Source organism: Gekko japonicus, unplaced genomic scaffold, assembly GCF_001447785.1.
Source record: "Gekko japonicus isolate JY-2015 unplaced genomic scaffold, Gekko_japonicus_V1.1 scaffold2157, whole genome shotgun sequence".
In the NCBI taxonomy this organism is placed as follows: domain Eukaryota; kingdom Metazoa; phylum Chordata; class Lepidosauria; order Squamata; family Gekkonidae; genus Gekko; species Gekko japonicus.
In genome coordinates this window covers 166,465-191,965 of record NW_015171569.1, presented here as the reverse complement: position 1 = coordinate 191,965, position 25,501 = coordinate 166,465, and the positions used below count along the sequence as shown (strand labels likewise).

The 25,501-nt window shown below is 42.4% G+C and overlaps 1 protein-coding gene across 1 annotated transcript in view; it reads right to left on the bottom strand.

Moving 5' to 3' along the window:
- TECR (trans-2,3-enoyl-CoA reductase) overlaps positions 1–23,653 on the bottom strand; it is a 42,263-nt gene extending 18,610 nt beyond the window's left edge. The window contains exons 1-5 of the mRNA XM_015419799.1: positions 23,239–23,653; positions 7,415–7,466; positions 5,007–5,051; positions 657–760; positions 452–567 (exon numbers count right to left, since the gene is read on the bottom strand). Coding sequence (XP_015275285.1) covers positions 452–567; positions 657–760; positions 5,007–5,051; positions 7,415–7,466; positions 23,239–23,412 — 491 coding nt within the window. The 5' untranslated portion in view covers positions 23,413–23,653. The remainder of the gene's footprint in view (positions 1–451; positions 568–656; positions 761–5,006; positions 5,052–7,414; positions 7,467–23,238) is intronic.
- Positions 23,654–25,501: the final 1,848 nt, after the last annotated feature.

The window sequence follows — 25,501 nt, the reverse complement described above, 5'->3', positions numbered from 1 at the left end:
ATCCAGTCCTGCTTTTTTGCTTCCTCCCCTTTCTGTCTCTCTCTCTGGCTATCTCTCACTGTCGATACAGTGGGGCCTGGAGTAGATCCCTGAGGTAGCCATTTCAAAAGGCATGGGGGGGGGATTCCTCCCTGAGGTTTTAAAAAACTTTTTGGATTTCTCTACTCCATGGAGTCCCCTGAGTCTGTAGAAAAATCTGTTGGGGGACAGTGCACCCCCTATCTGCGGAAATAAGTATCTGCATGCAGAGGGGACTGTTGAGAATTATATAGATTTTCAGGATGAAAAATCCTGACTCTCAAAACAGGATATGAGGAGAAGGGGGACAATCTAACCAAACAGGTAGAAGAAGAGATACTTCCTCTATCTTTCCTTGAGACATGCCCAGTTCCCCCCTAAATTAGAGGGCAGCACCCCAGCACAAGCTACATAGCAAAATGTGCACACTTACTGTACAACAGAGTATTTGCTGGAGGTGAAGTCATACTTGGGGCCATAGATGAAAGGAACCCGGAAGTAAAAGAGCAAGTAGATTGACAGGGGCCCAGCGTATTCCGTGAGAAAGACCTGAAAGACAGAAAGAAGGGTGAGGAAGAGTAGGAAACCAGGGTGTGACACAACCAGGACCATCTTAGGCGGGGAAGAAGCATGCTTACAGTCACCCAGCTGATTTGAGCTCCCAGGTCCCGGAAATACAGTGTTGCTGTCGTGCCCACTGGCAAGTTCTGAAGGATATCTTCATCTTTTAGGGATCTCCCCTCTGAAAAAAAGGAGAGTCACAATGATGCTCCAGTTGCCTCAAGCACTTCTAGTGGGATATTAAATCCAACAACTATATTGTTTATTACATGACAGAGAGGCTCTGACCACCGAACATTCAGAAGGAAGCCACAATGAAGGGAAAAAATGGTTGCTTACCATTTATGAGTAGTTATCTATGCGTTCACACTACAGGCTCCACACCTGTGCAGAGCACTGCTTAATCTTTTAGAGCTAAAACCTTTGGGGTACAGGCCCCAGAACTGAGCCTACTGATCAATGCATGCCTAGAGGGACAGAGTCATGCCTTCCCATTCAGTCCTTAGCAGGTTAAAGGCACCTGTTGTGGGAAAGGAGAGTGGATTACAAAATCGCTTAGACCACAGATGACCACTCAAAGAACATTAGTTATATAGATAAGCAACCTGCTCATCTTCCTAATGGTCTCTGTGCAGGCATACCCGTGGGAAAAGATTAGCAAGCAGACTTCCCTGGGTGAAAGACAGGGGTGACGTTATGAGAAGAGTTCACTGAGCACTGCCCTGCTAAATGCTGTATCTGTCAGAGTCCTTACTTAATGCCTTATGAAGGTGAAGGTTGTGACTATGTGGCCACCTAGAGTTTTGGAAGGTGCATAGCTCTACCAAAGGCTGTGAGAGCAGCTGTCTCTTTGATACTGTCCTCAGAAGTGGTTTATGCACCAATTTCCTCTCAGTGCACTGAGAGGACACAGATTGCCATTTGTTCAAACCACCATGGCAAACAAATAGCCTTAGGTAATTTCTGGAGGAGGCATTCCTACCAACATAAAAAGCAAAAGCCCTGTGAACATCCAACAAATGTGGGACCTTCTCTCCATCCACTGGTGGTGTCAGACCCTTGAGTCAATCCACTCTCAGCCTAATAGTCTTTTCATGAAAGCTTTATTAGAAACAGAGATTTAGATGTGTACAAGAGAGAGCTCTTGGTCAGACTAAGGAATAGATCAAGGGTTAGGTATTGTATAGGTAATAGATCAAGGTCCCATAATGCAATGGTCATGCAGCGGGCATTCACTCCCCCACCCTCTTTCACTCCCCCTGCCTACTACCCTGCACTTCAAAGATTATTATCTAGCAACAGAGGTTTCTTCAAGGATGAGAGTCTCTTGGGTCTCGTTCTCATGGGAAAGTCGTTACCAGCAAAGCTAACCTGACACCCGCATACACACATACAGATATATAGCATTCACACCTACTCCCCCCCCCCCAATCCCTCAGAATCTTTATGGCAGAGAAGACTGGCAAGGGTTGAGACCAAATGGTCAAAAACGAAAGCTAACTTCAAAGACAGAAACACAAGAAAACATTAGTCAACATGACAATCAGCAGAGCCCGATTCTGACAGGTGGGTTAGAAACACACCTAGTTCTGGTGAAACCTGGAGATTATCTTGGGCAAGAAGGTTGTTAACTAGAGAGAGGACTACTTTCTCCTTGTGGGGGAGGAGATAGGGAGGGTCTTGGTAAAGTACAGTGCTAGGAAACCTGTTTCACAACATTACTGCTATCAGAAATGGTGCCCTGAGAGTCAGAGGTCTAATGTATCAGGTGGCTAACAGTTCAGAGGGGCATTTCTTGAGCTTCTATAAGTGGGAGTCACAAAACCAATGAAAATCAGTCTCCACTTCCCTGGCAGAACGCCTTCTGGAAGCAGAAAATGTAATTAGAATCCAAGTTAAAACTGCCAAGTGAACTTTGAGGAAGAACAGACAAAGTCCTTGGGAAAACAAGCACATCATGTTTTCCTGCAGTGAGGAAAGTGAACAGAACCCAGCCTTGAGATGAAGCAAACAGACAAGAACGGTCCCGCCTTACACTCTATCCAAGGACACAGAGGAAGGCTCAAACAGGCTTGTCGGCTACTAGATGCTCCAGCACACTGATGTGAGCTTGTGATTCCCATAAGAATCAGGCCTGAGTGGCAGCTGAAGTGACTGCCCTGCTTTCATTGAGAAGCATCTGTCATTAAAGTTGACTGGGTGCAGGAGGAGGAAAGCAGACACTGAGCAGTAGTTTTTGTAATTATGCCTACCACAAGAGTGCATGGAGGACATCTGCAGAGTTCACATTGTTTTGGATGTGAACTAGGACTGTAGAAGTCTGATTGTGGTGAGCAGCACTGCAAGGGTGGCTGCAGCCATGAATCCCAGGAGATGTATGACTTGGAGGACTGTTTGGTGAGGACAACTTATGCCCAAGGGGCTCTTAGGATCATGCTGAAGCTATCCTCAAGATATATTTGGCGCTCCAGCATCTATTAATGATTGATTTGATTGATTTGATTTATACCCCACCCTCCCCACTGAGGCAGGTTCAGGAGAGCTTACTTATTACTTAAACTACACTACTGCAATGTGTTATATTGTGCCTCTTCGCACCATGAATATCTGCCCTGCTCTTAACAGCAATGGAGCAGAATGTTCTAAAGATACCCAAATCCCCCCTCTAGTTATGTCTGAGCAGGGGAGGGGCAGTGGACCAAAACTGTTGGGAACTGAAGCAGCCAGTCTAAGAGAGGGTTTGGGGTTTTTTTAAAGAAAAAATGCAAACCCTTCATCTCTAAGCCCAGCTGCCAACGTTTCAGGGCAGCTCTTGTCTGCTTCCCCTCCCCTCAGCTGAGGGACTCTGCCCGCTTTGGAAAGCTCCACCATACTCATTGTTAGGGGCAACAGAACTTTCCAAAACTAGCCAAGTCCCTCTGACTACAGCTTGGGATGGGAGTGAATAAGAATAGGGTTGGGAGGAGCCGCAGCCAAGCTGAGAGACAATAAGAGAAGAGTTTGAGTTTGTTGAAAATACTATTTTGAGAGGGCAGACATGTCGGTCCAGTAGCATCTTAAAGACCAAAAAGATTTTTGGGATATGAGCTCTTGAGAGTCAAAGCTCCCTTCATCAGCTTTGACTCCCTCCGTCAGCTGACAAAGGAGTTCTGACTCTCGAAAGCTCATACCCCCAAAGGCTTGTTTGCCTCTAAGGTGCTACTGGACTCGAATCTAGCTGCCGAAAATACTAGGCACCACAATGCAACTTTTAGGTGCCAGGATTTGTTGAACCGTCTTCTAACTGCTCATCTGAAAAAAAAAGCCTGTGCTTCAGGGGATGCTCCTGGGTCCACAGAAAGTGTCCTGGGAACCAATTCAATCTTTGGATCTTGTCTAATACTGCACCATTACCTGCAGAAGGTACCAGTGCCTGGGATGGAGGAAGCTCTGCCTTCTCAATGCTGGTGGGGAGGACTACGTCAGCTGTGCATCTCCTGATCTCTTTGATCCCAAAGGGGAACGTACGCCAGTGCTTCACTTCCAACATCTCCAGTTTGCAGCTGGGATGGTGTTTGTGAGGTCAGACTTTGTTACCAGGAGATTCTGATGATAACTGTGGGGGGGGGAGATGGGGTGAGGGGAGACAGACCTAACATATGTCCTGAGGACATCAGCTGAGACTAAGCCATCAAGCCAGATACCAATAACACATGTTTACACAACACACCTTGTTAGGTGAATATCTGGCAACAGGGGCAGGATTCAACATGTTCCTCTCCCAAACATAACAGTCAGTGATTGTGGTTTCTGTGCAAGGCAATTTGCCTGTACACCACCAGCACTTTTTAAAGATGGCCTGCTGTACAACAGATGCATAAGCCAGCATGCACCTGCGCACTCATGACAAAGAAACTCGGAAGACTGAAGGAGCACGGAGAAGAAAATCTTAGTTAAATGCAATTATTCAATTATTCAAGAGGGAAAAGGCCAGCTACAGCGGTCGAAAGGACCCAAGTCCAAAGCAGTAGCTCTACGTCTGTACAAACACACTAGCAACAGGTTTGGGGGTGGTATGGTCAGACCTACAAGCCTTGTTTCTAGGAGGTTCTAACCAGTGCTCTGCAAGAACCGAGCCCACAGGTGTCATTATGCAGAGAACACAAAGGAAAAAACCCTTCTCAAATGATGAGGAGACAAGCTTGATTATGCTCTCATTTAACTCAGCAATCTAGACTTCCAGAAAATGTTGCTTCCTGCAGGACTATATGACCTTTCAAATGGATTCAGCACATGCATTCCCAAGGTCAAGTGTTATTATGTTAGTTACATTCTCTGATCCAAGCGGGTAGTCCTTCAGCCCACTGTTTGTTTATGTTTGTTCCTAGCCAAGTTCTATGGGGAGCAGTGACTCCAAAAATACCAGAATGTCTCATGATTCCACTTACTAGGATCCAGTCGTAGAGACTGCCGAGCCGGATACCACTGAGGATCTGGAAAGAGAAAAAGAGAATGGCATATAGGAAATACTTATCCAAGAAGAGATAACAGAGAATCATAACCATTGTAACCACCTCTATCACCTTTTTTTGCAAGGTAGACTAGACTAGACTAGACCAGTGTTCCCTCTAAGCTGAGTTAGTGTGAGCTGGCTCACAGTTTTTTAGCCTCCAGCTCACACATTTTTGTCTTAGCTCAGGGAGAAGGGCTCCAGAGAAAACTAAAAGGGGCAGCAGCCATATTGCTGGCTCACAACTTTAATGCCAGTAGCTCACAGAGTAGAATTCTTGCTCACAAGATTCCACAGCTTAGAGGGAACACTGGACTAGACTGACATGCACTAGCACTTGGCTTCGTGATCTGTTAGTCAATCTTATCTCTTTTTTCTTTTTCCATCAGCCCATTTATGGGAACCCCATGGGGTTTTCAAGGCAAGAGATGTTTAGAGGTGGTTTGCCCTTGCCTGCCTCTACACTGCAACCCTGGTATTCCTTGGTGGTCTCCCATCCAAATACTAACTAGGGCTGACCCTGCTTACCTTCCACGATCTGATGAGATCGGGCTAGCTTGAGCTATCCAGATCAGGGCAGAATGACACAATGTACAGCAATGTGTGGGAAATATTGCACTGGATCCTAGGGCATGGCTGGAGAGCACATGAGATGGCATCCTTGCTGAAACTAAACAGGTCTGGTCTCTGCTTTATTAGCACTGATTTCTGTAACTCAAGAAAGATGGGGTATAAATGCAATAAAATAAAGCACTGCATGTGCAGAGGGGAAATTTAACCCTTCAACATCTCTCCAGCCTTGCTCTGAAAAGGGCATTAGAGCCTCATGCTCACCCACAACTAGACTCAAAGAATCAGTCATGTGCCTAGTCCAACTCCTTGATGTTATTCTGTTATAGCACATTCCAGATTGGGGATACTTCTCTCAGCCCATATATGGTTACAACTGTTGATGATGTTTACACTGTAATAGATGAGAGCTTTCAAAACACTTCACCCAGCACAAGTTACCATTTGTCATACCTGGGAGTTGTTCAAACTGATTACTGACTTGTTGACTTAATCCAAGTGAGTGCCCATCTTGGGGATCAGGCCATGCTAGCAACGTTCTTACACTACATTGCTACATTGTGAGTCACAACACAAATGCAACAGTCAGTGTTCATCACAAGGTCACACATGCACAGAAAGGTTTTATTTTATAGAACTCCTTTACGACTTGACACCAGAGGAATAAATTTTGAGCATGCATGCACACATTAAGCAGCAGTTTCTATTATTTATGTAGTTTCCAGCTTTCAGTGAGTTGTCTACATTTATCAGTGCAACCATGGCAGACTGACAGCAGGGAAAACAACACATTTACACTGTCCTCATTCTAGCTAACACACGTACATTTTACCAGTATTAAACCTATCAACAAGCTTATCTAGACATTTGACAGTTATGACTGGGTAAATCTTGACTGGGCAAACCTAGACAGAAGAGTCTAACATCAATGGCTGTTTCATGTCCCAGGCTGCCCTGGGCTACTGGTTTCCTACCTCTGCTTTTGAGTAGCAAAATTCCTGGGTAACCTTAATCGGGAAAGGATGCTCCTATTTACAGGAAAGACTTTCACCTTGTTCCCTCCAAAGAAGAACATAGACATGGACTCTTTCCTCGCCACCTGCTATCCCCACAAGTACTATAGGTAAAGGTAAAGGTTCCCTTGCTCGACAGCCAGTCGAGTCCAACTCTAGGGTTGCGGTGCTCATCTCCATTTCAAAGCCGAAGAGCCAGCGCTGTCCGAAGACGTTTCCGTGGTCATGTGGCCGGCATGACTAAACACCAAGGCGCACGGAACGCTGTTACCTTCCCACCGAAGTGGTACCTATTTATCTACTTTCAATTTCTTGCTTTCGAACTGCTAGGTTGGCAGGAGCTGGAACTAGAGACAGGAGCTCACTCTGTCATGCGGCGTACTATAGTCAAGGCCAAAAACAATGTTCCATCTGCCATTGCTCCTTCGTGATTGGCACCACTTGGCACCTTTATGAGAGTCCAGGCCTTTTTACTGGCTATGAGAGTCTCAGTAGTCACAGCCCTGAGAACCACAGACTCCCTCTCTGCCCAGCAATCTCAGTTATACTTACAGCCCCAGACTTGCCATACAACAATAAAGGGTCCGGTACCAAGACAAATTGCAAAATGCCATCATAAAAACAAGTGGCTGAACACTCTGTCCCTTGCTGAGATGGACAAGTCCCACAGTAAGCGCTAGGACGTTAAGGGAAGAAACTAATAGTAGAATTAAATGCAGTTGTCTGCAGGCAGGAATCATGAACACTTGTTCCCCATACATACGTGATTTAGTAAAGAGGCTTTTAATCTCTGCTATGGTGGCATTGGGTTCCACCTGAAAGAAAGCACAAAGGAAAAGATCAAGAAACCAAAGCATGTTCATTTTCCTGTCCAAATCAGAATAAATCCTAGAAGTTAAAAAAGTGTGTCTCCCATTAAAGCTCTTCATTGTCAGACCTTGTAGGCCCTCTACAGAGAATATTTTCCCCAATGCTTTTTAAAAAAATCAGAGACCAGATAAATTCCAAAAAGGAACAGAGTACTAGAGAGGCTCAAATCAGCTTTGATATTCTTTGAAGAAGAAGAGGAGGAGGCAGAGGAGGAGATTGGATTTATACCCCACCCTTCACTACCCGAAGGAGTCTCAGAGCGGTTTACAATCTCCTTTCCCTTCTCCTCCCCACAACAGACACCCTGTGAGGTAGGTGTGGCTGAGAGAGCTCTTTGAAAATTGCTCTTGAGAGAAGTTCTAAGGGTGAGATTTAAAGTACAATTAAAAACAAAACAAAACCAAGCATCTGTGCCTGCACAGCAGGGCAAGTGGCTGCTAAGACTAGACCACAAACATCTGCTAGCAAGGGCAGCATGGGTCACTATCTGGAATATCAATATCTATAAATAGGTGCAGGTAAAATCAGAATCTCCAAGCTTCTAGAACACCAACCTAAGTTTGACCTACCATGCTTTCCACTGCACATTGCAGCCAGTTCCAGCATTTTTTCTTTTTCACATGGAAAGCCAAAAAAGGCATCATGAACGGGGTGTGTGTGTGTGTGTGTGTGATTTTCTTATACCAAAAAGGTTGGCACGGAAAAAGCAGGAGAAAAAATACTAACAGCAAAGTCAGTAATTCACAACAGTAGCTAATAGTAGTTAAATGGAAACGTGTTTAGTTTCACTATAAGAAATTTCTCAAGAACAAAATACTGATGTCAAAGAAAGTAAAGTGCTATAATAATTTAAAAGATAATTCTTGATGCATTTCACAGATCTTCAGCAAACAAACAGCCAAACATACCACTAAAGCATAATAAATATATTTTTAAACTCCCATGAATTCTTTCAAGGGTAGATATAGTATTTTAACTTGTATGATACGCAGCTTTTGTTCTGATTCATTGTAGAGTTGTTCTTAATAACAAGTTGTTCTTAATAACAAGGACAGAGGGAAAGAATGTATTATCAGTATTGTAACATTTGCTCAGGAAGCAGGATTTGGCCCACCCTGATGCAGATTTTTTCTTAAGTGTACAGTGCTGCCAGTGGTTTGTTGATGGTGGAAAGAGGTTGTGCACAGAATGGTGAAGCCAGTTTCTAGCATAGTTTACTATGTATACTACTGTTGCTCCTTAAGTTAAACACAGTTCAATCACGCCAAGTCTCTTACTCTATAGATGCAGTGACAAGCTGTTCATTCACAACAAGACAAGATAGTGTGCATTCTCCAAGACTGGATTTTCTAGCCACTACAGCCATTAATGTCCCCACTGCTTTGATACGCAAAGTAGAAAAGGACTGTCCCTGCACAACACATCTGCCTCCGACACCCAGCAACCAAGAAGAATCTGTTGAACAGTCCAGCAGATGGCCTACAAGCCAGAGAGCACACAGCTCAGCTTTCGGATCAAAGCAAGAGAGATATACATGGATTCCAGGGCAGGTGCCAAGCACGGATCAGCACCTCTAATAGCCTGAAAAAGCAGCACAACCTGGGAAGTGCAATCCATGTCTTGAGTTACAGCTAAACAAGCAGCAGGAGCTATGACTCAAGGTCTGGATTCTCTTCTGATTCTGGTATTCTCATTCCTTGCTGCTGCTTCTTAGGAAGCCTCTTCCTTTGTGTAGAGACAGTTTGGCAAATTAAAGGAAATGAAGCAGAATGAGATGATCTGACATTTGCTTTGTGGAGACAGCTCACAGACAGGACTTCTAGATAGTACTGCAACTGAAGTCAGCCACAGAAAATGATACAGGAGGGAATTGCTCAACAGGTGGGCAGCACTCCACTCCAGTCTAACATAAAATATAATGTGAAAGAGTATTCATGTCTGACGGGAGGCACTTGTTCTACAGCCTTCTGTGAAGCAGTGTGTGATTGCAGACAACCATTTTACCCAATGACCAGGCATCCAGCTCCCATTTCTCCGGATATGAGACATAATTCCCTTAGTACTTGGCAGGATGATACAGCTTATCAACTACACACCACACTAAGTTGCCCCTTGCTGAATGCCTTTTCTATATTCATTCTCCACACTGGATTATGAGGCAAAGTACCATATGGAAACTGTCAGAACACATAAAGATTTTTTTTTTAAAAAAGGAATCAGTCAACTCACAGGTCCTTGTTTCTGGGGAATGTGGACATCCTCCCTGCACGCAAGTTAATCTTTTTCAGCACTTAAATTGCATGCTGCACTTGCTAGGAAATATATGTCTTCCTCCAGCAAACTCAGTGCTTTGTAACATTTTTTTTTTGTTCTTCCAAGATAGAGGATATGTTTTTAGGATGCTCCTAGTAACAGCAGCCATTTCTAACCCTGGGAAGATCTGCATTGCCCGCACGAGCAGATTGCTGGATCTAACCCACTGTTATGTAAGCACACATGTAGCTGTTAAAAAAAAATAACCAGAGCTCCTTACTCAAAGAAATGATACCTCAGTAGTTACAAAACCTTTATTTTAAAGGGGATAAACTGGCTTTTCCCCTTTCACTCGGCTCCCTTCCCCTTCTAATTTCTACATTACTGTTATAGGCTCCCCATTTCCATGAGCAGTTAGAAGTTCTGATGGCAGTAGTAACTGGATTTCCTCTGGAAGAAAGAGTCTTTTCATATTTGCTTTATTTAAATATATATTATACACACACACACACAAATAGAGCAGAGATGGAGGCATTGCTACAAGGCAGCAGATGAACTACTCCACATTAGTTTCCCCAAAAGAGAGGGGTGCATACATTCTGAACCATAAGGGGCTTTGCCATCAGACAAATCTCATTGCTTTCTCTGGGTTGGATCCAGACTAAATTTTCCACCTGCAGAACTGACCATTCCTGCCTTTTTCCTTCCACTGCAGTCCAGTAATTCCCACAAAAGTGGTCCTGAGGGATAGGGAACCTTGAGGAACAACATGAAGGGGGCTGCAGTGGGAAAGGGGAAATCGGTGGGAAATGCCAATTTAGTCTGGATCCATACCACTGCTTCTTTGTTAATGTCTTCTCAAATCTGAACAAGAGGAACACTTTGTCCCTCAGCTGGAAAAGGTCACCTCCAAAGTTTACAGTCAAAAACAGAGCTATCATACCATCATGTTCTTGAACAATTTGCTCCACTGAGGAATCTCCTACAAGTCCTACATAATGTCACCATAAGCAAAACCATGGTGATAGACTTTTGTACTTTAATTAGACTGCAGGCGTGAACTGTCACTGCTGTAGGAACAGGTTTCAGTGAACGCATAATTTAAGGGAGAAGCTGCTATCTACAGTCAAGGTGAGATCTGAACAAGCCCTTAAAGTCATTGTTCTGGATTTTAGACAGTTACTCTGGAGAACGATACGTTCTTAGAAAGCTATAAAACTAGGCCAAATTGTTTACCCAAGCTCTTAATTAAGGGGCTGATTTTTAGAACATAACTTTAAAGTCTGTTTTTAGCCTGCAAAGTGTATAAGATCCATGTTAAGCTGCTCTGTGTTTTATGCTCTGAGTATGTTTTAATACCTTTTTTGACGTTTTATGTTTTTAGTATATTTTGTAAGCCTCCTCAGACAGATATTTTCCAAATAAATACAGTCCTGAGGACCACTTCACATATGTTTTTTCTTTTGTTCAGTATGTCTGGCCATATCAGTGCTGGCAGCTACCAGCCGTGACCTGATTCTTCCTCCAGACTCTGCTTAAAAATGGGAAGTGAGGAAGGAGTTCTCATTCACCCTTGCCTTTTGTCACTGTGGCATGCTTTTCATCTTCTCTGAGCACCTTAAGAACTCCCAAGAAAGTCTTCAATAGTCCTGTCCTGCGGAGACATGAAGGCCCGCCCTTCAAGGACATCCCCCCCTTTCCCCCCAGTGTTCACATCATATTACTGCTAGGGCTTAAGTGCCTCAGAGCACGCTCTGCAAGCCCTGCCTACCTTCCTGGCTTCCCACATAACAACCAAGTCTTTCTTGACTTCTGGCATGACCCCACCACCACCACCACTACAGCTGCTTTGGTTACCTAAGCAATGGGCACTGCCATTTTCCCAGTGCCCTGCCCAATCTCCAGCCTTGGAGTCTGAGTTCTCACTGGGTATCATGCCTAGGGTTGCCAGGTCCCCTTGTAGCTTTGTTGGGGGGGATTTGGGGGGCATTCCAGGGGTGCATGGGGATATCCTCAAGCCCCACCCCCAAGCAGGGCCGGCCCGAGGTATTTCTGCACCCTAGGTGTGGCGCAGATGCCAACCTCCCAGTGGGGCCTGGAGACTCCCGCCTGCTGCCCAAGGGGAGGAGGGCCCCGAGCCAGCCAGCCAGCGTTGAGCGGAGACGCCACCCTGGACGACGGGGCGGGGGGCTTCTCCAGCCACGCGCTTTCAGCCCACCCACCCCTCCCTCCTTTCCTGGGCCCCAGAGCAGGATGCCACTGGCACCGCCATGCCGTGCCCGGGCTTGAAGCAGTTCCTCTTCCAACGGGGCGGCTGATGACGAGCAGCGAGTGAGGGCAAGGGGGAGAGCAACGGCCTGGCTGGTGGGTGGGGGCGGGGTGGGCTTAGTCGGGACCAGCTGGGCAGCCCTTCAACTCGCTGCCCCAGCGGGTGGCTCGGGGCTGTTTGGGCGTGCTGCCCTGGTAGCGACTGAGAGTCCCGCAGGCATAAGAGTGCAGAAATGTTGACCTATGGCCTCTCTTCGCTCAGCCAAGAGTCATAGAGATGTGTTGGGAGGGCGGGGGTGTGGGGGGTGAAAAGGCTGCCTTGCTTTTGAAACCAAGCCAGATTGCTCGCACACAGCGAAAAAGGCAAGCAAAAACCAATAAGGTTGGGGAGAGAGGTGGGAGGGGGTGAAAGGCAGGGGAGGGCTGGGGAGGAGGGAGGAAAACAAAGGGGGGAGTGTGTGTGTGTGTGTGTGTTGGGGGGGGGGGACTGGAAAGAAACGCGTCATCTTGTGCTGAGCCGCAGTCCAGCGGGTTCATATTCACATGCAACAATTTGTGTTGTGATTTTATCAAATATAATTAAACTAGGGAGCAAAGCCCGTTGTGGACGGAGACAACGAGCCGGAAGGAAGGAAGGAAGGAAGGAAGGAAGGAAGGAAGGAAGGAAGGAAGGAAGGAAGGAAGGAAGGAAGAGGCAGGGCTTATGGGTGGCTTGTGGGCTTTTGGCCGGGGCTGGAGGGCTTTGGCGGGGGTAGGCAGGTCCTGTTTGGCACCCCTAAGGGATGGCCCGTGCTTTAGGTGAATGCCTAGTTTACCTAGCGGGTGAGCCGGCCCTGCCCCAAAGTGTGACCACCCGCTCGGCCACCCCTCTCCCTCCTCTCCTGCCCGATTTAATGGACTTCAGCTGATCTGTGGGGACCATGTGGCCCACTGACCAGCTGGAGGGCACTTTAAATCTAGCAGGAGGGAGGGAGAGGGGCTGCAGCGGGCAGCATGTTTGGCTCACAAAAAGACCCTTTAAACGGTCTTTTTGCAAGTGGGGTGGGGGGCACAGCATGCAGGTTTGGGAAAAATCAGCCCTGCATGCCATAGCCCCCACCCCACTTGCAGCTGGTCGGTGGGCCACATGGTCCCCACCGATCAGCTGAAGCCCTTTAAATTTGGCAGGAGGGGTGGCTGGGTGGGTGGTCACTCTTGGCGGTAGGGCTTGGAGCTTCCCCCACCAGCCAACTGGTTGGGGGTGAATTGAAGCCACCAGAAGCAGGGGAACCCCTACCTGGACCTGGGGGCTAGCAAGCCTAATCATGCCACGGTCATCATGGTCTGATTTTTTTCCTAGTGTAACTGGAGTTGCCTTCCTGGGTGGGCTCTGGACAATACTGAAGTACAAGAACTCTCATCATACCAGGTGTAAAACACATGTATTTTCACTTCTTCTCCATTTAAAATAAATGTGCAAGGACTGCTATTTCCAGTTGTTATTTGCCCTAGATTTTAAAGAAATATGTAGCTAGGTGATGTATGCACTTTCATTCACAATATATCTTTCTATGGTAACAGCAAAGAAATTTTTTTATGATGTCCAGCGGTTTTAACTTCAGGCCACTTATAATAGGACAAAAGTTTTTAAAACATGTAGAAGGTACCACTTTTTACTCCTGAACAAGCAAAGCAGCCAGGATGGATAAAAATAAATGATTTTTTAAAATTAAAAATTGGATTTTTTAAATTTAAATTGGATTTTTAAAGATAAAATGCTTTTTGAGGAAAATCTATCTACAGATAGTTTTCTATTTAAGATACATTATAGTCCAAAGGTTATTCATCATGAAATAAGGATTAGTTTTTAATTATGTAACATGAGGCTGTATATTCATGCAATGTTTAAATTTTTTGGTACATGAATTCCATTAATCCATTCACAATGTCATGCTCTTCCAGAGGTTTCTGTAAGATTATTGGGCAATTTTTCTGTCTAGATGATCACATATGCTTGATTTTACAGTTCTCAGTGATTTGTTTAAATGAAGCAACAAGGAATACTATAGACCCAGAAAGCCAAAAAGAACTCCACCATGATAAACTTGTAATTGAACAGAGTGAGCCAGCAAAAGGAGGGGAAAAGGGGCATACGAAGAAACACTGGGAAAGTACTGGAAAGAGACATTTCTTATGGGTAGGGAAATTTAGAAAGAAAGATATGAAAAAGAAACCCCATACCTACAAAGAAATAAGGCACCTAGATAGAATTCTGGAAAAAAGGAGACTACATGAATTCAAGAAAAGACTGAAGAAATATGAGTTATGGTTTTTTTGTAGTTAATTATCTATTGGCTATGAAGTTTAAATGGCATGGCTGATGTTTCAAATGTATATGCATAGTCCTAAAGATAGAAATATAGGATGGAGAGGAAAAAGAGATAATCATTATTAATAAGCAAAGTTTATTACCCATACTTGTTTCTAAAACTTACTTTAAATGTTTTTGTTTGTTTATTTTGACTGGTGTGATATATGAGCTTAAATAATGAAATTGATTAATTACTACTAGAAAAGTATGTAAGGAAAGAAAGTTTTAGACTGTCTTTCTTATCTCTTACATAATATTGATTATGAGTAAAGGAAGAGATTGGTAGGAGAAAGTCTCTTGTAGAAATTCACAGAAAATTAAGAAAAAGAATAATAGGATAGGAATAGGGTTTTAAAGGTATAAGAAAGTTGTTTGGATATGTCTCTAAGTAATTTGGTTCTATTTATGGGATGGAGAAGATTAAAATGGAATGGTTAGTATTTTAAATGGATACACAAAAATATAAAGCTAATAACTGGAAAAATTGTGGTAAGGAGGGAGAACAGGTGAACATTATTAGCAGGTGGAAAGTTTCTCCTCTTTGTGCTTTCCAAAATTTAGTGCAAAAATTTTGTCTGTTTGAATACTCTGATTTATGTTCTATATGATGCTAAAGAATGGAAGAAATTGTTTATGGAACTATAGAAGAAAAGAATGATTTAAGATGAAATGAATTAGTAGTAGTTTGATTTGTAATTAAAAGATGTACGTTAAAATAATTATCACCAAATAGGAAATTCTGGGTAAAATAAAGATAAAATTTATATTAGGGATTTGAATCATGTTGGTAAATTTGTTTTGTTGTTATTAAGCCAGAATATAACAATTAGTTTAATTCTACAACTTTGTGTGTTGCAAATACAGGATGTGGTATAGTAATTAGAGTAAGGAAAAACATATCAGAAATTAGTTATGTTGTGTTAGAGATGTTTGAAGAAGAAATGCTGCAAATGTCTTTTTTTTGGTCTTGTTTTGTATTTGTGTGTGTGTATGTGTGTTCTTGTGTCTAAAATACCAATAAATATAATTTTTTCAAAAAAAACATACGCTTGGTTTTACATTTCTCAAAACTGTGAATTTGTGTCTGCAGAGATCACAGCAAAAATGTTATCTTCACAGCAAAAATGTTATCAAATGAACATATAAAGTTGAGAAAAAGACCTTAACCCCATTGTTCCTTTGCAAATCTATGTACAAAGAATCAACCCCTCTATGTACAAAGAATCAACCTCTGAAGTGCCAAGTTTCAAAAAATTCAATGAATAGAAGATTGTTGGGAGTGGAATAGATCTGTACAAGAAGCTAAGTGTGAGGAAGGAGGGGCAAACAGTAAAAATGAAAGTGAACTTGCTTAATACCGGACATTAAAAAGGTTGCATGATATGTTTGGTAGTTGGTTGATTTAAATTCAGTGTTATGATCCACTTCTCTAATGCAACATAATAGAGAAGTATGTTTGTATAACATTCTATGCATCTTATGTTCAATATCTTATCACAAGGTTGTACAATACTGTTGTGTTTTTGTTTTGTATACATTTATACCTTTATGGTCAGGGGCCTACATACTTAAGGGATCGTCTTTCCCCACATATTTCCCAGAGAGCACTGTGTTCAGGGGCCCAGAACCGATTGGCCCTCCCAAGCCTTAAGGAGGCCAGGCTGTCGACAACCAGGGCTGGCGGCTCCATCCTGGTGGAATGAGCTCCCAGAGGAGATCAGGGCCCTGAAGAACCTTTCACAGTTCCACAGGGCCTGTAAAACGGAGCTCTTCCGCCAGGCTTTTGGAGCCACTGCCACCACTAACAACTAGGATAGGAAGCCCATTGCCTTTGGAAGTCGTAATAACCGCCTGTGTCAGCCGCCTGCAAGATATTCGAGGAAGATCTACAAGCCGGTTATGGGAAGAGAGATGATATGGTAGCCATCGCTGATTTAATAACAACAATACTAGCACTTATTATGTTGTTGTTAATTGGTTTTGACATTGTTTAAAATGTTTTAATTGTTTTATTGTAACCATGTGCCGATTTTATGTAAGCTGCCCTGAGCCAGCTTCAGCTAGGAGGGCGAGGTAGAAATGTGAAGAATAAATAAATAAAATTAAAAATGAAAGTGAAACCTTTTGAGCAGAACACTCCATAAGTCTTTGGATCTTTGTGTGTATAGCCTGAGGTCTATCATATTATTCTTTCCCTGGAGGAGAAACCCTATAATGGCAGCAGGCCATAAAAGAGATCCAGTTTAGGAATATTTTAATGAAGTTCCTCTACCTATGTGTAAGGCAAAATGCAAACACTGCAACTAAGAAATGCAAGGCCTGGTGGCCCAAATGAAACAACACCATGAAAGTGCTGTGATGAAGACAACAAAAGGAACAAGCTTGAACAGGTAGAATCTTAAGGTTGGTAAACTTTTTGATTTTATCATATTTCTTAAAGACTACCTTGAGGAACTGCCATGTTTGAGCAAAATTATATTTGTTGTTTTTATTACTGCATGTTACTGTCATTTTTATACAGCTGTTATGAAGAAATAAAGAGTCGAAACAAGCAAATATTCCTTTTGGGGGCAGTGCAGAGTGGCAGTAAATACAATGAGTAATACTAAATAAGCAGAAATGTTATAAATAATAAAATAACAGCGATGACTTTTTTGTTTAGGGGAATCCATCATCAACACAAAGGATTCTGGAAACTATCCACCTTTGAGATAACCATCCTCCTGTTCTACAGTTTCAGAGTTATTTGTCCAGGATAGTGTTTCAGTCATATCATATACATCACACATCCACAGTATATAACGTAAAAGAAAGAAAAGGGCTGATCATCCAGGAACCACCTTATATGAGTTTGTGATAAAAACAGAAGATTAGAAAAGGAGTTAATTGATGAAAAAATTGCCAACTTGGCTACATGACAAACTCTTATTTCCAGCTGATTGAAAATCCATATTTCATTAATATGGTTCCATCCCTGAGACCAGCATACAGTCCACCCAGCAGAGCAGATGTTACAGGGAAACTGCTGGATAAAGTGTATGACAGAGAAATGGAGCAATATGCAACAGCGCCAGAAAGTAAAACTGTTAACCTAAGTCTTGATGAGTGGAGTAATATCCACAATGATCTTGTTGTATGTGCTTGTATAACAACAGAAAAAGGGAACGCCTTCCTTGCAGAAACAATTGATACATCAGGAAACACACACACAGCAGAATACTTACAAGAAGTGGCAGGAAAAGTCATAAAGTGAACAAAAATTCAAATGTCTATTATGCGATTTGGTCACAGACAATGCTGTAAATGTATCCAAGGTGAGAAGAAATTTAGAAGAGCAGGAAGGGAATACAAAGCTAATAACATGGTTGGAGTGCTCATTTGCTGTACATCCTAGCCAAAGACTTCAGTGTTTCAGAAATAAAGATGAATGTCATTGAAATGGCTAAATACTTCCATAACAATCATTTTGCAGCAGCAGCTCTGAAAAGAATGGGTGGAGCCAAGCTAACGCTCCCACGAGATGTTAGATGGAACTCTGTAGTGGACTGTTTTGAGCAGTATATCAAGAACTGGCCTATTCTGATGACAGTTTGTGAACAAAGCTGAGAGAAAATAGATGGCACTGTCACGGCCAAAATCCTCAACACTGGGCTTCAGAGAAATGTTGAACATATGCTGAGCATCCTGAACCCCATTTTCTGAAGCTTTAAACAAAATACAGAAAAACAGCTGTTTTATTGCTGATGCTGTTGAAATTTGGAAGGAACTGAATGAGCACTTAAAAACAGAACTACACACTGACAGAATTAAATTACACGTATTGAAAAACGAATGGGACAAGCACTGTCTCCAACTCATTTTCTTGCAAATATTGTCAATATCCAGTACTAGGGTAAAAACTTAAGTTCCGAGGAAGAAGACTTAGCTATGACATGGGTATCCAGCGATCATCCATCGGTAATGCATTGCCAGCTATAATAAACTTCAGAGCGAAGGGGAATCATTCAAGAAATATATGTTTGCTGTTGATGCTTTAAAGAAAGTCACACCAGTGAACTAGTGGAAGTCACTTAAGCAATTGCATTTAGAGACTGTTGAAGTAATGATTTCACTTTTAACAGCAGTAGCTTCTTCTGCTGGTGTAGAAAGAATATTCTCTTCTCTTAGACTCATTCATTCTAAATTGAGAAATCGTTTGCGGCCGTCCCCTATAAAGCAGGAAAGCTTGTTTTTTTTCTTTTCCAGATTATGAACAAACAAGAAGATGAAGATGAGTGAGCTACAGAGGACAGTATTTTAAGTTTTTCATGTGTGGACTGGGTTGATAGTCTAAGGGGTTTTTTTAAAAAGATATTTTGTTTAACCACATCAGTTAACCAACATGGATGTTTAAATAAATACAAGAATACATATGCTATAATGTTATTATAGTTTTAGTTAAATAAAACTATTTAAATTGTTATTATTAAGGTAATTATTATTTTTCTCTTCCAATAAAGTACAGCAGAAAAGTTGTTCAAATATGAATGATTAACCTATTAAACTGGAGATAGTTCACGTCACAAAAATTTCATAATTATCTATCTATGTGTTTCTAATGGTATAACCAAATCAGCATTTTTATATAACTGTAAAACTAATCTGAAAAGTTGTTCTTCTAAAAATGAAACCTTCATCTGGTTGTAAATATTAAGATTATACCAGCAAGAATAAGTCTTTATGTAGAAAACCATGATTTAAATCTAGTCTTACTGCCTAGTTATTTAAATCGGTTTGATTTAAATCAAATCCATCCTGAAAAGAGCTAAATGTATTTTCCTGTGTATAGACAACAGAAACAAAAATCATGGACCTGGGGCTGACTGTGTGTAACTTCTACTATAACATATGAAGTGGCAACAAGTCTCGTAAAACCTGAGAATGTCTGGATGCATCTGTTCATGTACAAATTTATACATTTACAACTGTGCAGCAACTGATCACCATGTGCCTTTCTAGAACAGAAGCATCTATTTTAAAACAAAAACACTTTTTTAAAAAAAATTGGGAAAATATCAAGGAGAATTTCTGCCAAGGCTTACAAACCAGTTTGCAACAGCCAAGGTTTTGAGACCTATTCACAAAGTTCCGTTTCTTGCACTGGTTCTTTTTCTTCTTAGGCACTTCCTGAACCCTAGTGTCCAAGTCCCAACAAAGTTTCAAATGCAGAAAAACTCCAATTTCCCCGTTAAGAATTATGTTGACAGACGTCTACACAGCAGAATCAGCTTTTGATTTGTAAATGCTTTTATAAATAAACTCAGAAATCTAGATGCTGCATGCACCGAAGTATAAATTTATTATTTTCAAAACAAAGTGCCCTGTACTTTCTCATGCTCTGCCACTCTTCATTTCTCCTCTCCTACCCGAGGAAGGAATCTCAAAACAAACAAGCTGTTCCTCTTCCCTCTTGTGCAGAATGTGCCTGGCATCCAAGGAATTGACAGAGGTGAACGAGGAGATGCTGATATTTCAGAAGGGTGTGCCCATCACCATCACAGCCAACCGAAGCAGGTGCTGGTGTTGGGTGTCTGAGGCAGCTGAAGGCCAGTTCCCCAGTGGGGAGGTGTGGTTTTCGTCTCCTTTACAAGGCTGCCTCTAAGAGCTAGCACAAAGCTACCAGAACTGAAAAAATGAAATCAATGTAGCACTGAGGTTAACAATAGTCACTATTTAGACTGCACAGGATAGTCTGAGCACAGCAGGGCAGATGTTTACACGCAGTTTGGCTGACCGAGTCAAAAGCCTGTGTGGGATTAGAAGAGCCAAATTAATGAAATTTACAAGTCAGCAATGCAACCCAACACAAATAAGATCCTTCTCACATGACAGACACTTAACACCTCCATGGGCATTTCATATGCCGGTGTGGCTAGGCATATCTACTGCCAAGTTCACAAAGTGGCAAGGAGGCTCAAATGGTGGAGAAAGTACAGTGGCATTGCAGCTAAAGAATTTATTACAGGGACACAAGGCTAGAGTCCTATTGCTCAACAGTCCCATCTTTGATTTATTAATCCTACTAGAAGTAGTCCAAGCTATCCATTCTCCAGCAATTCAAACTGTTCATTCTGTGCCTCACTTCTCAAATGTAAAGAAAAAGGCAATACATGGCCTAGAAGGCCATAATGAACATGTGGCACTCAGCAGAACAGACAGAGCAATGATTGTTCTTTTGCAGGTCACCTTTTGCATGTTATTTTGCTCACTTCACTATTTTTAGTCTTGTTTCTTCCACACTCAGTGCAGGTTGCTCATCTGTGTGAGAGAGTTTACAATGACCACAGGATTTAAGCAAACATGGGCACTATGCCATCTACTGTCCTACTCTATCACAATGCTAAACTAACATATTTGATACACCATAAGGATGAAATATAGGGCAGAAGAACAAATACTTTTCGTATGCCCACATCCTTACACGTTCTAAACTTATGCATAGACTGGAATGGGGAGGACAATGAAAAATACTCTTATGGACTTTTTGGTTCATCTCCATGTGAATCTCTCATGATAATAAAAAAAACTCTACTTCTGACTACTTTAGGTCCCTGCCACACGGCAGGGAATAAGACGCTTGTACTGCGGCTAATGTGAGCCGCAGCAAAGTTGGGACAGCGCGGCGGGATCTCACAGATCCCCCGAGCCGCGTCGCAACGCTCCCCGGCACGATCAGATGCCGGGGAGAACGCGACGGTGGAAAGGGGAGCCTGGCGAACTGCGCATGCTCACACATGCGCAGTTCGGCCAGGGGGCGGGGATGCGCCGGCGCAAGGACGCGCCGGCGATCCCACGGCCAGCGTTGCTGCGGCCCTTCAGAAAGAACCACCTCGGGAGGTGGTTCTTTTTTGGCGCGGAGCAACGCTGGAAGGGACGGATCCGGGACGCTCCCCAGATGTTGAGGTGGGATTGCGCCGGTTTGCTCCGCCCCCGTTCCGTCCCGCTCCCGGCCCAAATGGCTAGAAACCCTCCCCCAAACAGATTGGCTAGCACCTTTGGGTGGCAAATGTCATGTTCTGCAGCATGTGGCACAGCCTACTGCTTTTGACCACTGAACTCAAACTCGTTTCTTCTACAAATTCAGGCCCTATACATCATGGTTCCTACTACAGTTGACTTCGAGTACACTATAATCTACTTCCTTATACAAGCTAATCTCTAGTGATGATTTGGTATGTGCCCGTCTTCTGAAAAGTTATGTCAGGAATGACAAATCTGTCATGATGTAATTCTCTTTTTTTTAATCTGAACTTTGAAACAGAATGAAACAGAATGAAATAAACTAGAAGACTGGCCGATTTGCTTTTGTTCAGCCCAAACAGACTTCTTAATTTAACACATGGCAGAAGCTTATACACAAAGCACTTGGTCACATAAAACATAGATTTTTCCTGCTTATTCAAAAGGTGTTATTTTTTTTTAATTCCTGCAAGAAAGGCGTATTTATCAGCAATGGGAAAGCCTGTTAAGTGGACTGATTTCTTTCCTCTGAGATAAGAGCAAGCAAGTAACAAATCAGATTACCACAGTAAGAATGAAAACCTGTCATTTACTACAAGAGCAAGTTTCAAAGGGGACATTTAGGGTTCTGTCCTTCCCACTACAGGAGCCATTCATTTCCCAGCAGCTGTTGTCAGTAAGGATTTAAAGGTGCGAACAATTTGCATATGAGGGTGGTCACACATTCTGCCCCCTTAAAAAAAACTTCCAGACCATTCAGAAACAGCCAGAGCAGTATTATATGCTCAAGGCACCTCACACCCAAGGACCTAAGAATGCTCAAGGAAGGCATTTGATCTAGCTTAGAAGATGCATAATGAACCCAGCTAAAGAATACCCACCATCTAACCTGGAACTGTCTTTCCAGCTCACCCTCATGACTGTGTAGAAAACTGATGGGGGAAATGAGCTATACATTATCAGAAGGCAAACAGCAATACCCCACATTTATAATGACATTAAATGTAATAATTTTCAAGCAAGTCCTGAAACTGGGTGTTAATGGGGACTTCTGTCACCCTATCTGTTGAAATGAAAATTCTCTATTTCAATACACTGACTAACATGAAGAGAGAAATGAAATGTAGAAGACGACGTGTTTTTTGAAGAATGGAGTGACTTTAAAATATATCTGGAAAAGAACTGGGATGTGAAACAAAATTTAATATGTTTAGATCAATATTAAGTTAAATGATGTTATCTTGAGATTGTAATGATAAGAAAATGATATAATGGATGAAGTATAGCAAGGTGGAGTTGGGGGGGAAGCATTGCGGGAAGCCACAGAGGGGAAGGGAGGAAATGGGAATGGGGTAAACAATGGCAAAGTGAAAATGATTGAATGTTAAATGTTGAATTCCTATGAAAATAAAAAAACTTTGTTTACCAAAAAAAAAGAGAGAGAGAGAAATGAAATGTCAGACTGTCTTTTTGGAAGCACGTATAATTGCAAGAAATATTTTTATTTCTGGATCTTCAGGAAGATATACAGACGAGATCTCACGCAACTGATCATGATCTTCAAGGCATGATGCTGGTTGCCTCTCTCACACGTGAGTGCATAATTATTTGAAGTAATCCAAGTTAATTTGCCCAAGAGCAAGGACAAGGCAAGACAGCCAAATTAACCATTATACTCTAATTCATACTACAGGCCTATCAGCATTAAAACAAGTTTCCAAGACCTGCTTGATTCTCAGAATACAAAGCCTTCCTTTTTAAATACAAAATTATTTAACATATGACAAAAGTTGTACGATGGCAAAAGGCCAGCCCCACCTTCCTCCCCTTCTGATTAGAGTCCTTACCTTGTCCAGGAAGCACAGCTTTTCCCGGGTCTTGGCATCAAGGATCTCCACCTCAAAGAAAAGAACAGCTTTTTTAGATTTCTTAGTAGTCTTGGTAGAGCCCTTGGGTCCTACACCATTAACATTCCTTTGTGGGGGGTGACCCCCCTCAACAGACACCAAACTCCCATCCATGCCTCTCTGCACAGCAGCAATTCCCCCAGGGGTGTGGCTAGGATCACGACCACAGTTTTGCCCACTGTGTCTGAGCTCCACACATAGGCCACTCCTGATCAGCGAGGGAGGTTACTTCTCAGGAGGAGCAACTTGTCCTGCAACTTGAAAAATAACTCCTGAGGCAGAGGCTCCAAGCTCAGCTTATTAAGCGGGAACCAGTGCAGCACAGAGAATGGGTTCCCTTCTAGTCTCTTCAGCAGGTTGTGTTCCAAGGCGTAAGTTGATAGTGCAGGGAGCTGAACCATTACCGTTCCCAGCTAAATATAAAACTGAGCCCAGCAGAGGATGCCTTGCAGACAGCCTCCTGGCCAGTCAAGCCATACCAGGGAAAAGGGAGACATCACCCTTTCCCAAAGCAATTAATGCCATCCAGTTCGTCACAAGCCATCTGTGAAAACACACAGCTAGGGAAATTCTCCCTACAGTTTCTCATAAATACAAGTCTGCTCCACCATTCTGCTCTAGTGTTCTAAGGTGCTAAATCACCTCAGAGGAGCTTTCAGAGGCTAGGAGAACCCTGACCAGCCATATCCCACAAAATAAAGCTTTATCAGTTGCATGAGATCTTGTCTGCTTTATCAACAGTGATGAGAGTTTTCTGGAAAAATATGAATCCAATATGATAAACAGAGTCTGTTCTGATTTAACATATATTTTATAACAATATTATATTTAGTCAATAATTTTCACCCCATGTTAATATTTGAATTGAAATACTGGGTTGGGGGGAAATGAGCAAGTGTGGCTATGTTGTGAAAATTAATTTTATTGGAATAATATACAATATAGCATGTACTTCCTGCTTAAATGTAAGAGGGGAAAAACAAATGCACTAAAAATTGTTTACACACAAATAATTCAATCCTATGAAGTTACTCCAGTTTAAGCCCACTGAATTTTAGCACATCCAAAGACCTGTGCATGGTATGCTACTAATGCGGTTGTCCACCGATCTATTTCAACAGACACTTCCAGTTTACCCCCCCCCTTTAAACTACGCCTGCAGAAATCTATAATATTGAAGTAAATGGGCAGTATTTTTAAGCCTTTTTCTTAGTGGTCTCTGTTTTGCTCCTGCAGAAAATATTTGGGGAGTCTGCCAGCCTACACAGGTTGTATTTAGCACAATAATTAAAGGTATATATCAGGATTCCTTTATCTGAAATGTAATCTCATTTTATTACAGCCCATGGCTTGACCCAGAGTTGCCAGCTCTGGGTCAGGAAATTCCTAGAGATTTTGGGGCTGGGGAGGGGAGGGTTTAGGAAGGGGAGGGGCTGCAGCGACCTATAATGCCATAGAGACCACTTTCCAAAGGAGCCATTTTCTCCAGGGGAACAAATCTCTGAAGACTAGAGACCAGCTGTAATTCCAGGAGATCTCCAGCCACCACCTGGAGGCTGGCAACCAGAGCCTGAACAAATGAAACCATTACTGCTAGCCTTTTAATTTTTTTTTATTTTAGAAAATGAAGTAATAGTATAGAGGGGATACAAAAAGGAAAACATTTTGTTAGCACCTCTTACTTTGGACGGCAGGTTTTCCTCCTACTAAAAATATTAAGCTACACACCCGCTTTGTAAAAACTTCTAGTGGCTTCCAATTAGAATGAACTGATGTGGAGAAGCTTTACAGTTTTTGTACTTGTGGAAAGATATGTCTTTCCAACGAGGGACTTAATACATCAGGGACCTTGTGATCTATTTATACAGATCTGGAAAGTTTCACTGGACATTTTTTACTCTCCCTTGTTCTACAATTTGTATTGTTCTGACAGAGACAGTTATTGTTTTTCATTATAGGATGTTTTGTAATTTAGATTATTAAATGTACACAAGTATGAGCTGAACTTAACAACTATATTTGTATGTGTATATATATCATGTTAAATTATCAAACACTTTCTCTGCATCCAGAAATAAAAACGCTGCTTTCTTTCTTTTCTTGTTCACAAATTCGATTGCATCTATTATGAACTATATATTTTATTTTTCATATACCTCTTTGGTACTAAGCCTGTTTGATCAGTGTGTATTAAATTTGGTAT